The sequence below is a fragment of the Carettochelys insculpta genome, chromosome 6 (assembly GCF_033958435.1).
Source record: "Carettochelys insculpta isolate YL-2023 chromosome 6, ASM3395843v1, whole genome shotgun sequence".
In the NCBI taxonomy this organism is placed as follows: Eukaryota; Metazoa; Chordata; order Testudines; family Carettochelyidae; genus Carettochelys; species Carettochelys insculpta.
In genome coordinates, this window is record NC_134142.1 from 116,545,915 (window position 1) to 116,557,919 (window position 12,005).

Sequence of the window (12,005 nt, forward strand, 5' to 3'; positions counted from 1 at the left end):
CTTACCATCCTAAACTACTGCTGTTTAATGTTTAGTTATTTATACTTATAATGGTGCCTGTCCAAGTTCATAGCACTGTAAAATGATTGAAAATGCAGCCAAAAATAAATATCCTTTAACACAAGCACAGATCTTTCAGGGAGGCTGCAAATATAATGGCCTATTCAGTAATCTAAGGTTATATAAACATAATAGCAGCTTTCGGACATAATATGCCCAGATGAGACTGAGACCCTCCCTTAAAACAGTCATTGCAAAGTCCTGTTTTTCTGCTCGCAGGAAAACCCAGGAGAATATTTTCCTAATAGCAGGCTCTGAACTTTAGGCAGTCCTGGTCTTGTCAAACCAATAAACTGGCCCAAACTATTTAGAGCTTTCTAAATAAATCCCACACTTAATTCCAATTATTTATCAGCCGCTCAATAACACCTGAGAAATAGCTGCATATGAGTGTGTTTGGAGTAATTCCTGTGTGTCTGTGCTGAAGCTAATAGCTTTTTGGAGTTCTTTAATGTACAAAGCAATGAGTTAAGCTATTATCCACAAGGGGTCAGCATTGTGCTATTACTAGTTTGCGGCTGGGGTTCATGTCCTTGGATGGCTCAAACTTCTTTTGTAAATAATTCCATGATAGAGGTCTATGCAGCTACACAGCAGAGAGTAGCAGAATCTGTTGCTTTTTTTCTTGAAGCTGTCTGGGGGAGCTTCAGAAAAGTAGGGGGTAATTCAGAATTCTGCTCCTGGCTCCCTCAAAATCAAGTCACAAAAGAATGTTTTGCTGCCTGGTCTGAATATGAGCCACTGTCGAGGACAGAATGGCTGCTGCGTTTACTTGTTCAGTTGTTTTGCTACCCACATTCAACTCACTGCTTTGGGAAGAACTTTGGGCTATCTCAAGCATGGAAGTTGCTTAGAGTACATGGTTTTAAAACATATTTAAAAGGGAATTGGTGATTAAGAGCAGAAACTGACCCATCAGCAGATGTATTACAGAATCTTTGAAGATTTACTGAAGATTTTTTTTAATGCTCTCATGAGGTATTCTCCATTTAAACCAGCCTGTCCTTGCAGTCATCCACCTGATGAACCTCAAATATGCCATGTCTCTCTTGCTAATGCATCCTGCTGTATTTACATGGTCACTGCACTGCTAGTCTGTAATGGCTGTGACAGCACCAGGGAGGAATGGAGAGGAAATAAAGCCCACTTTGGAGTAGGAAACTGCTGCCCTATGCAAGAACTCTCCCATTGCTGTATGGCTACGTCTACACGTGCAGCCAACATCGAAATAGCTTATTTCGATGTTGCGACATCGAAATAGTCTATTTCGATGAATAACGTCTACACGTCCTCCAGGGCTGGCAACGTCGATGTTCAACTTCGACGTTGCTCAGCCCAACATCGAAATAGGCGCAGCGAGGGAACGTCTACACGTCAAAGTAGCACACATCGAAATAGGGATGCCAGGCACAGCTGCAGACAGGGTCACAGGGCGGACTCAACAGCCAGCCGCTCCCTTAAAGGGCCCCTCCCAGACACAGTTGCACTAAACAACACAAGATACACAGAGCTGACAACTGGTTGCAGACCCTGTGCCTGCAGCATAGATCCCCAGCTGCCACAGAAGCAGCCAGAAGCCCTGGGCTAAGGGCTGCTGCCCACGGTGACCATAGAGCCCCACAGGGGCTGGAGAGAGAGTATCTCTCAACCCCCCAGCTGATGGCCGCCATGGAGGACCCAGCAATTTCGACGTTGCGGGACGCGGATCGTCTACACGGTCCCTACTTCGACGTTGAACGTCGAAGTAGGGCGCTATTCCTATCTCCTCATGAGGTTAGCGACTTCGACGTCTCGCCGCCTAACGTCGAAGTTAACTTCGAAATAGCACCCGACGCGTGTAGACGCGACGGGCGCTATTTCGAAGTTGGTGCCGCTACTTCGAAGTAGCGTGCACGTGTAGACGCAGCTTATGTGTCCAGTGGTGACATGGCCTGTCTAAATACTAGTCGGGAATAGAGAGGAGAGTCTCTTGTTACAGATTAGGCCTCCCATAACCCCTTTTTAAAGTCATGTAGATGTTGTCATGTTGTTAGGGAGATGCCAGGTAGGATTGGTTCCTACATCAGCACAAGTGTGGGTCTCGTCAACGTTACTACAGCTATGAGCGTATCTTAGGCTACGTCTGCATGGCACCCTAAACTCAAAATAAGATACGCAATTTGCACTACACAAATTGTATATCTTATTTGGAAATAGGGTAAATGTCAAAATAATTTGCGATTTCAAAGGATCCCTTACTCCTCCTGCAATGAGGAGTACAGGGGTGCTGAAATAGTGCACTTGTTATTGCAAAAACCGTTTCAAAATAACGGGCACGTTTCAAAGGTGGGGTGTAGCTATTTTGGGATACCGAGGTATCCCGAAATAGCTCTGCTGTGTCGACATAGTCCCAATGAATATCTCAGGTTAGAGTGATGTCCAGCCATTGAAAATTGAATTCCTTACATTGGTGAGCAGTTATGGGAGGGTTTCCACTGACTAAAGGGGTGTGATCTCATCACCACAAGGGGTTTGCAGCCTAGACCTTAGAATTCAGAGAGATCTGAATAATCACACGCTGCAGTGATAAAGTCTCATGTCATATGCTCTCCTGGAACTCCTGACAAACTGCTTCCACCCTCATTGCTCTACCACTGAAAAGGGCTTTGGCTTATCTCAAACCAGGACTGCAAGAGTGTTAAGATTCCTGCTTTTCATCTGTGTAACTAATGCCCAGGGGTGCTGGGTGTGTGAACAGGCTCCCATTTTTTAGGATTAAAATTTGCTAGAAGAGCACTGATTGGAAGAAAGGACTGAGATGTATGTTTTCATTTCCCTTATAGGCCTTTGTGTCTCAGGGCCTAAGTATGCTGCCAGGCCTGATGGTAGGGTAATCAATGTATCTGAAAATCCTTAATTAAAATGAAAAATGTCTGAGCAGCCCTTAAGTGTGACAGTCTGCTAGCAGACTGAAGCCAGATCAGCTCTGCTCTGTGCATTTCATGGCTGACGTTCTGAGCCTAAATGGTGGGTGGGGAAGACAAATAAGACAAAGAAGCTGCAGCAGGAGCTGGAAAGCAGTCACTTAGGTTACGTCTGTACAATCGGTTAAATTGTGTAGCTTATTTCAAGTGTGACTCAAAGTAGGCAATTTCAGCATTTGGCACTGCCTAAACAGCGCCAGATGTTGAGATAATGTGCTATTTCATGGGATTCCTTACTCCTCCTGCAACAAGGAGCACAAGGATGCCAAAATAGCGCACCTTTTCATTCAAAATGATAGGCACATGTTAAAGATATGGAGTAGCTATTTTGTCATGCTTCTAGTATCCTGAAATAGTTCTGCTGTGTAGACATAGCCTTACTCAGTGTAGGCAAGTGGTGTGTCAAGAGAGGGCCAGCTGGCCATGGCAGGAGCCAGAAAAGAAAGATCTTTTCTCCAAGTGGGACTAAGGGTGAACAAGTCTCTTTAATGAACTAACAATCTAAAGAATCAACAAGAAGTCCAGGCCTGATCTGGGAATGAACTGGGGGCTTTTCTAGAGGGACAAAACACATCACCCTGTCCATTCAATTTCCTAGACTGGCTGTAGCCTCAGAGACCTGGAGAGATTTCCAAACTCCACTTGCAAGGGAAACCTGCTCCACAGGCTCTTCTTCCACTCACCAGGGCTATGTCTACACAAGCCCCAAACTTCGAAATGGCCACGCAAATGGCCATTTCGAAGTTGACTAATGAAGCGCTGAAATGCATATTGAATGCTTCATTAGCATGCGGGCGGCCGCGGCACTTCGAAATTGACGCGCCTCGCCGCCGCGTGTCTCGTCCCGACAGGGCTCCTTTTCGAAAGGACCCCGCCTACTTCGAAGTCCCCTTATTCCCATGAGCTGATGGCAATAAGGGGACTTCGAAGTAGGCGGGGTCCTTTCGAAAAGGAGCCCCGTCGGGAAGAGACACGCGGCGGCGAGGCGCGTCAATTTCGAAGTGCCACGGCCGCCCGCATGCTAATGGAGCGTTCAATATGCATTTCAGCGCTTTATTAGTAAACTTTGAAGTGGCCATTTCGAAGTTTGGGGCTCGTGTAGACACGGCCCAGATGGGCAAGCAGTCCATAGCTTGAACTTACTGCGAGTCAGAGTAGGTCCACTACTGATCCTCCCTTCTGTCTTCTGGGCGGCTTGTAGTTCTCTGGCCTTAGGGAACAACTTCCTTCCAGAACTGCAACAGTGCTCCTATTTCTGCTTCCTCCAGTGTCTCTCCATGGCCCTTCCAGATCTTCTGTCCAACCCTCTCGCTAGTCTTGACACTTCTGGAAGGTGCAATGTAGTGTCCCAGACTGCAAGCCATGAAAGCCCCTTTTGTCCTAGCTTAGTGTGCTGTTCCTCCACCTCATTACCAATGACTGATGGCTGCGTGGTGGACTCCGTGCAATGAAGTGGTGGTCTGAAAGCACAGAAAATATCATCAAAGTTCATTTCTTTTTAGGGGTCTTTGAGAGAGGCTGAGGACTGAATGGGCCTGAGGACTGAACCGCCTTTCCAATTTGAACAATGGCCCCCTCCGTCAGCACACTGATGGGCAAGAGGGAGGGGAAGAAGCTGGCACTGTTAATCATTTTGATGTGCCTGCTCCATAGAGCACCTTTTGCCAGCGTGCCCTTTAAAACCCCCATTCCCATTTGCCAAGCTTTTTTAAAAAAAAAGCAATGACTCCTACTTACCAGCTGTTCCTCTTTGTGGGAAATGCCTCTCATTTGGGAGCTGTTTTTCCCTGTCCCAGAGAGATCTGACATTCTGTGGATAGTTATTGTAAAGTCAAAAAAGTGGAGTAAGGCACAAGGAAAAGAAAGCATTTTATTTCCTACCTCTTGAGGCCTTTTGAGCCCCATGTCATTAACTTGTACTTGGGAGATGTAAAGGTGCGCTCCTAGGCAGGAACAAGTTGTGTACCAGCAGGAAAAAGATCATTCAATCTGCCAAAAGGACAGGTCTGATCTAAAGCTCAGTGACTATGGAAGGTCACTTTCGATGGAGTCTCCCACTGAGTTCACTGAGCTTTGGATCAGGCACGAGGTGAAATTAATGAATGTCACCAGGCAAAAGCTGGCATAGGGAACCTACCTGATGTGTTTTCACCCATCTTTTACTTCCTGTAAACTTCAGTCTCATGAGTTATCCCTTCTGCTGTAATTAACTTGCAGTAAATACCAGATTGATTAGCAGCAGGATTATGTGTGATGAGAATAAATTTGACTTAAACTCGGAATAATCTGAGCGGTATGAAGAGAAATAAACTACCTGTAGAAATAAAGAAGAATCCCATATTTTGAAAATAAAAGCACTGTCAAGAAGAAAGTCAGAGGTTTCTCTTCCTGTGTTGCTAGCAACATCTTAGATAACTAGAACTAAAAGAGATTCAAAAATCTAATTTTCCTTTTTGGTCATTTATGCTGTTTGCTTGGTGTTGTGCAGTGAAACTAGACCGATCTGCTTTACTTTTGTGTCCAGACAGTGGAAGTTTTCTTCTTTTCCTGTGTTAGTACAGTGCTCTTGTGTGTGGATTCATAACCAGCAGGAGAATGATTAAATTAAAATCAAAACCTCAGTTTTCTCTCACTGAATTTTTAATGTTATCAAAACATTTCTGTTCCCTTTAAAAACCACAGAAAAAACCTTTTTGGTTTTCCCTGAAGTAGACTGCTCCTTTAAATGCTATCCGATGCCACAAAGTTTTGATAACAGGCTATCTCGAAAACTAATGCATACACTTTCTGAAGCATGTCCGGGATAACAAAGAGAGGATAATCAGGACAATGCATATAACCTATCATTCCTGAAAGAAATTCAGACTTCAAGTGTTGGTCCCTAGGGTGTGAAGCAGATTGCCTTGCTTGCTAGAAACGTTATTCTCATTGTCAGACTGATTCATACCATTTACCAAGAATATCTTTTATTTATACTTGTTCAGTCACTCTTTTGTATGTGCCCAGTGTGTAACTGACATCTGACTGATCCTCTTGCTACTTTCACAGAGCCTTTAAAATTCTACAATGAATTGCTGGATGTTTCTCAGAAGGAGGCAGTTTCCTTCTCGCTGGCACAGAAAGAACTTGCCATCATCCATGGACCACCTGGCACCGGCAAAACCACCACTGTGGTCGAGATAATACTTCAAGCTGTGCAGCAAGGACTGAAAGTGAGTGTCAGATTTCAGCTTTGCTAGGGATATACCTATTTTGCTAAATAATGCAGAACATTCATCTGTGGAGTTCTTCATCAGTGCCCATCCCTGCTCCATTCCGCTGCAGCTTCTGTGTTAACTCACACACAGTGGCGTTAGTTGAAGGAGTGGATGTTAAAAAGAAAAAAGTGTGTGAGTGCATGTGCCAGTGCAGGAGCCCTGGAAGAATTTGTATAGTGAGGATGCTGAGGGCCATTGAACCAGACTGTAAACCTTGCATATGATGAAAACCACTTGAAGCCAAGAGATGCGTCCCTAGTTCCAGCGTCGATGCACCTGTGCCTTTGAGTGACATCTCTGCTGCGTCAGGCAGCACCTGACACATTTTACTCCACCTGCCAGGTACTGTTGGAAGCAGTGGCTTAAGCTGCTGAGTCACTTTAATGACGGGCACATAAGCAATGCCCAGATTTGTATTCTTTATCTTAGTTGGGAACCCTGGGTACTCTTCTCAGTCTGAGGCCCTGTTATGCTAAGTGCTCTGTGTGCACATAGTCAAAGAAAATCTGTGCCTCAATTACTCCATTCAGTCTAACAGAGTCCTGTAGCATCTTACAGACTAACAAATTAATTAGGACGTGAGCGTTTGTGGTTAAGACTTTGGGTGTTACCCATGAAAGCTCATGGCCCAATTAATTTGTTAGTTTCTAAGGTGCTACAGGACTCTGTGTTGTTCATGAAGCTACAGACTAACATGTATCAGAGAGGTAGCCATGTTAGCCTGTATCCACAAAAACGAGAAGTCCTGTGGTACCTTATAGACTAACAGATTTATTGGAGCACAAGTTTTCATGGGCAAAGACCCACTTCATCAGATGCACTGGTGACTATATGCATCTGACAAAGTGGGTCTTTGCCCATGAAAGGTTATGCTCCAATAAGACTAACATGACTATTCCCAAACAATTTTTAATTAAGTGTAGTGTGACTACCCCAGAAAGATGAATGGTTTATTATTGCCCACCCATATGAAGTGGAGAAGTCCTGTTTTCCTTGTCCTGCACATAGAGAGGTGAGGCACAGAGAGATTTAGAGATTCCCCCAACAATCACACAGGGAACTGCTGGTAGAAGTGGGAACTGACCCAACTTCTTTTGATTCCCAGTTCAGAAACTAACCATAAGACAACCTTCTTCCTCCAGCTGGTGAAATGTCATGTTTGTGAGCTGTGTGAAATGGGGGTGGTTTTCCATATTTGCTCACTAAATATATACAGCTGTAGCTTTTGTCAAACATACTAGATTAGAATCTTTATGAAATGGTGATTTTTGGCAAAAATACACATTCCAGGGGCCAGGATGCTGGCTCCTGTCCAACTCCAGTGTTCTCTTGGGAATGTGAAGTTACTTGCATGGCATTTTGTGGGGGTAGGGAGAAGAAAGGAGTGATAGCAAATTGAGCAAAACAAAAAAAGCAGTCATGCAGCACTTTAAAGCACTTTTGTGAGACAGACCCACTTCTTCAGATCTGGAGAAGTGGGTCTGCCCCATGATAGCTCATCACCTAATATATTATTTTATGAGTCTTTAAAGTGCTACGTGACTGCTTTTTTGTTTTGTTAGGGTACAAACTAACACGGCTACCTCTCTGTTGCTATTCAGCAAATTGAGCAGGCACTAGTCATCTTCCAAGCACCCAGCTCTGACACCTGATGGGAAAAAGCTCTATCTGCTTGAGCCAATGAATCCATAATTCTATTGCTAGTGCTGTAGCTATAGTATGTGCATTTACACGTTGTCATCTGTGAGTGTTTGAGCCTTAATGTGGCTGCATTTCACAATGGAGGGCCTTGTCAACACCAGGGATTCGCCCCAATTCTTGTCAGTAGCATCTTCACCTGCCTGTACTATTGTGCATGACAGGAACTGAGGCAAATACCAAGTGTACACAAGAACTAAGTTAAGTCCTTGAGATGGGGACTGTAGATAACTATTTAAAATCTTGTGCTCTTTTGTGTTGTGCATGCATATTTCCAGCCGTATTTTGAAGCTACAGAGATTTAAATTGTTGCCTTTCCTCTTAGCTGCATTCACCAATCTCCTCTTCCCTCCTGTCAGCACTAGTGAGAATATTGTTACTTTAAATGCTCTTCAAGTAAGCTTTGCAATCTTTTGCAGTTCAGTGTTGGAAGTTAATTAGCACTTTGTTTTGTCTCCAAGGTCCTGTGTTGTGCTCCCTCGAATATTGCAGTGGATAATCTGGTGGAAAGGCTGGCTGACTATAAAGAAAAGATATTGCGTCTTGGTCACCCCGCTCGTCTGCTGGAATCCATCCAACATCATTCCTTGGATGCGGTCTTGGCACGTGGCGATAGTGCCCAAATAGTGGCAGATATCAGGAAGGATATTGACCAGGCATTCGTATGTATCCCATTCCCACTGTCAACAAGCTTACTCTGTCAAGAATATTTATGTTGCAGACAATGCTGACAGTTGATGTTAATATGCACCAAACTGTCATTCTTACAGCTTCTGTCTACTTTCAGTGCACTCACCATGGCAGCTATAACCTATAACTTAGTATCAGACCCCACATTTTGTTGAAATTAAATACAGGGAACCAAGCCAACATTTATTACAAATAATTTTAATGCAGGAATCTTAAAATGATATTTGAATAATGATAAAATCCTAGGCAAGGAAGAGGTCATCTAGTTCCTCCTCTTCACTCCTGGCAGGGCTAAGTGTTATTTAGACCACCCTGACAAGTGTCAGCAGCTGGGAATGAGCAATAGGGAATGGATCACTAGGTGATGACCTGTTCTGTTCAGTCTCTCTGGAGCACCTGGCACTCATCACTGTCAGTAGACAAGATACCGGGCTGGATTAATCTTTGTTCTGACCCACTACAGTTGTTCTTATCTGTTTGTCTAACTTGCTCTTAAATCTTGGAAGAAGGTAATTCCACAATATTCCTAGGCAGTTTATTCCAGTGTTTAGCCACCCTCAGAGGAAGTTTTTCTAATGTCCAACCTAAATTGCTCTTGCTACAATGTAAGACCATTGCTTCTTGTGTTAACCTCATGTGATGAGAAGAACAGTTTTTCCCTCCACCTTTTAACAACGTTTTATATACTTGAAAACTCTTCTCGTGTGTCCTCTCAATCTTCTCTGGACTAAACAACCCTAATTTTTTCAGTCTTCCCTCAAAGGTCATGTTTTCTAGACCTTTAATAATTTTTGTTGTTGTTGTCTGGATTTTTTCCAGTTTATCTACAGCTTTCCAGAAATGGAGCACTCCAAACTGGGCACACTACTCCAGCAGAGGCCTAATCAGCACAAAGTAGAGCAGAAAATTTTTTTCTTGTATCTTGCTTACAACACATCTGCACAAACATATCCCAGAATGATGTTTGCTTTTTTTACAACAGTGTTACACTGTTGAGTCATATTTAGCTTGTAATTTACTATGATCCCAGATCCCTTTCTCTACTACTCCTTCTAAGCAGTGATTTCCCATTTTGTATGCATGCAATTGATTGTTCTTTCCATGGTGGAATACTTTGCATTTGTCCTTATTGAATTTTTGTATTTATTCCAGATCATTTTTGCAGTTTGCCCAAATCAATTTGAATTTTAATCCTGTTCTCAAAGCACTTACAACCCATCCCAGCATGGTATCATCTGCAAATTTTATAAATGTAAGCTATGCCATTTTCTAAGTTATTTGTGAAGAAATTGAACAGAGCTGGACTCAGAAATGACCCTCTTTGATATGCCATTCCAGCTTCACTGTGAACCACTGATTATTCTCTGAGAATGATTTTTCCCACCAGTCACCATTCACCTTTTAGTAGCTCCCCCTAGATTGTAGTTCCCTAGATTGAGAATGTCATGCAGGCCAGCATCAAAAGCCTTACTAAAATCAAGATAAAAACAACAAGAAGTCCTGTGGCACCTTACAGACTAACAGAAATTTTGGAGCATAAGCTTTCGTGGGCAAAGACCCGCTTCGTCAGATGCATCTGGGGAATTGTAGACCAGTCATCTTAACTTTGTCAGATGCATCTGATGAAGCGGGTCTTTGCCCACGAAAGCTTATGCTCCAAAATTTCTGTTAGTCTGTAAGGTGCCACAGGACTTCTTGTTGTTTTTGAAGATACAGACTACCACGGCTACTACTACGCTGATAAAATCAAGATATACTACTGCTACCACTTTCTCCCAACACAAGGATTGTTACCTTGTCAAAAAAGCTGTAAAGTTGTTTTGACATGATTTGTTCTTGACAAATCCATGCTGACTGTTACTTACCACCTTATAGGTGTTTGCAAATTGCTTCATTATTTGCTCCATTAACTATCTAGGTATAGCAGTTAAGATGACTGGTCTATAATTCCCCAAATGCTCCTTATTTTTCTCTCTCCCTTTTTTTTTTTTTTAAATAGATTGACACTATAACTGCCCTTTTTCAGTTCTCTGTTATCTATCGTATCTTCCATGACTTTTCAAAGATAATTGCTAATGAAGTAAGGTCCTTCCATATTCTAGCATGTATTTGCTGAGACCCTGGTGATCTGAAGACATGCAACTTGTTGAAATAATTTTTAAGTTTTTCTTTTGCTATTTTAGCTTCTGATCCTACCTCATTTTCCCTGTCAGTCAGTATGTTTGACATGCAATCGCTAGTAACCTTGTGGCGAAAACTGAAACAGAAAAGGTCATTAAACTATTCTGCCATTTCCATATTTTTAATTATTGTTTTTCTCTCTCATTGAGTTATGTCCATCCTGTCTGGGGTCATCGCTTTGCTTCCTCTCATCTTTCATTTCAGCTATATGTCCTTCTTCCATAAAAGTGAGACCTGCTGGAGCTATGCTGAGTGTCATTCAAGTAGTGTGTATAAGATTCATAGTGTCTGGAGGGTTCTATAGTCCAGCTGCAGATCATCTCAAGACAGTGAAAGGTTAAAAGTGAAGCACTGTTGAAAACTCTGTATAATCTGTTTACTACAAGTCTAAAAGAAAAACAATCTTTAGCTGCCCTTTCATAAGGCTGTCCCTTATGACTGCTAAGCTTTGCATGCCAAAAAAACACTCCGTGTTAGTAAATCCTTTTCCATCTTTCACATACTGAGACCTGACAAGAGCCTTTTTCATAGTGTTCCTTAGATTTCTCATGTGACTCTGTATCCATGAGTAGAGCTGGATTCCTTCCCTCCTGGGGGCATAAGGAGGCAGTGGGGTTGAGGGGACAAGGTAGAGGTCTCAGAGGCCCGGTTTCTATTCTTGACTGTCCTATGTGACACTAGGCATGTCTACTCTGCACATCTTACAGTGCCATGGCTATGCCACTACAGCTGTGCTGGTAAGATAAGATATGTAGCTGCTCTCTCTCCAGAAGACAGCTCTCCCAACAGAAAAGCTCACCCCACCAATGAGGTGCAGTAGCTTCCTCACCCAAAGAGCATCTCCCACCGCCAAAGCACTGTCCACACCAGCACTGTTTGGGGTATGTTTTTTTTTCACACTCTGGAGCGACAGTAGTTTAAATGATGAAAGTGCAGTGTAGACATAGCCTGAGTGTGTTTCCGTGTTTGGAAAGTGGTGCCAACTAAACCTGTTTCTGGGCAAAGTGGTATGAGAGCTAAGCTCTGTATGAGAAATATTCTTGTTAGTTTTTGGTGGGTAGGGAGCCTTTCCAGATTTCCCTGCTTCTGCCTACTTTCCACTCAGTGCCACAATGTCCTCCTCCTTGGCCATTTTTGAGGCTCCAGTTATGCCTTA

The 12,005-nt window shown here is 43.2% G+C and overlaps 1 protein-coding gene across 1 annotated transcript in view; it reads left to right on the forward strand.

The window, feature by feature from the left end:
- IGHMBP2 (immunoglobulin mu DNA binding protein 2) overlaps positions 1–12,005 on the forward strand; it is a 76,124-nt gene that overhangs the window by 19,794 nt on the left and 44,325 nt on the right. The window contains exons 5-6 of the mRNA XM_074997937.1: positions 6,072–6,235; positions 8,440–8,640. Coding sequence (XP_074854038.1) covers positions 6,072–6,235; positions 8,440–8,640 — 365 coding nt within the window. The remainder of the gene's footprint in view (positions 1–6,071; positions 6,236–8,439; positions 8,641–12,005) is intronic.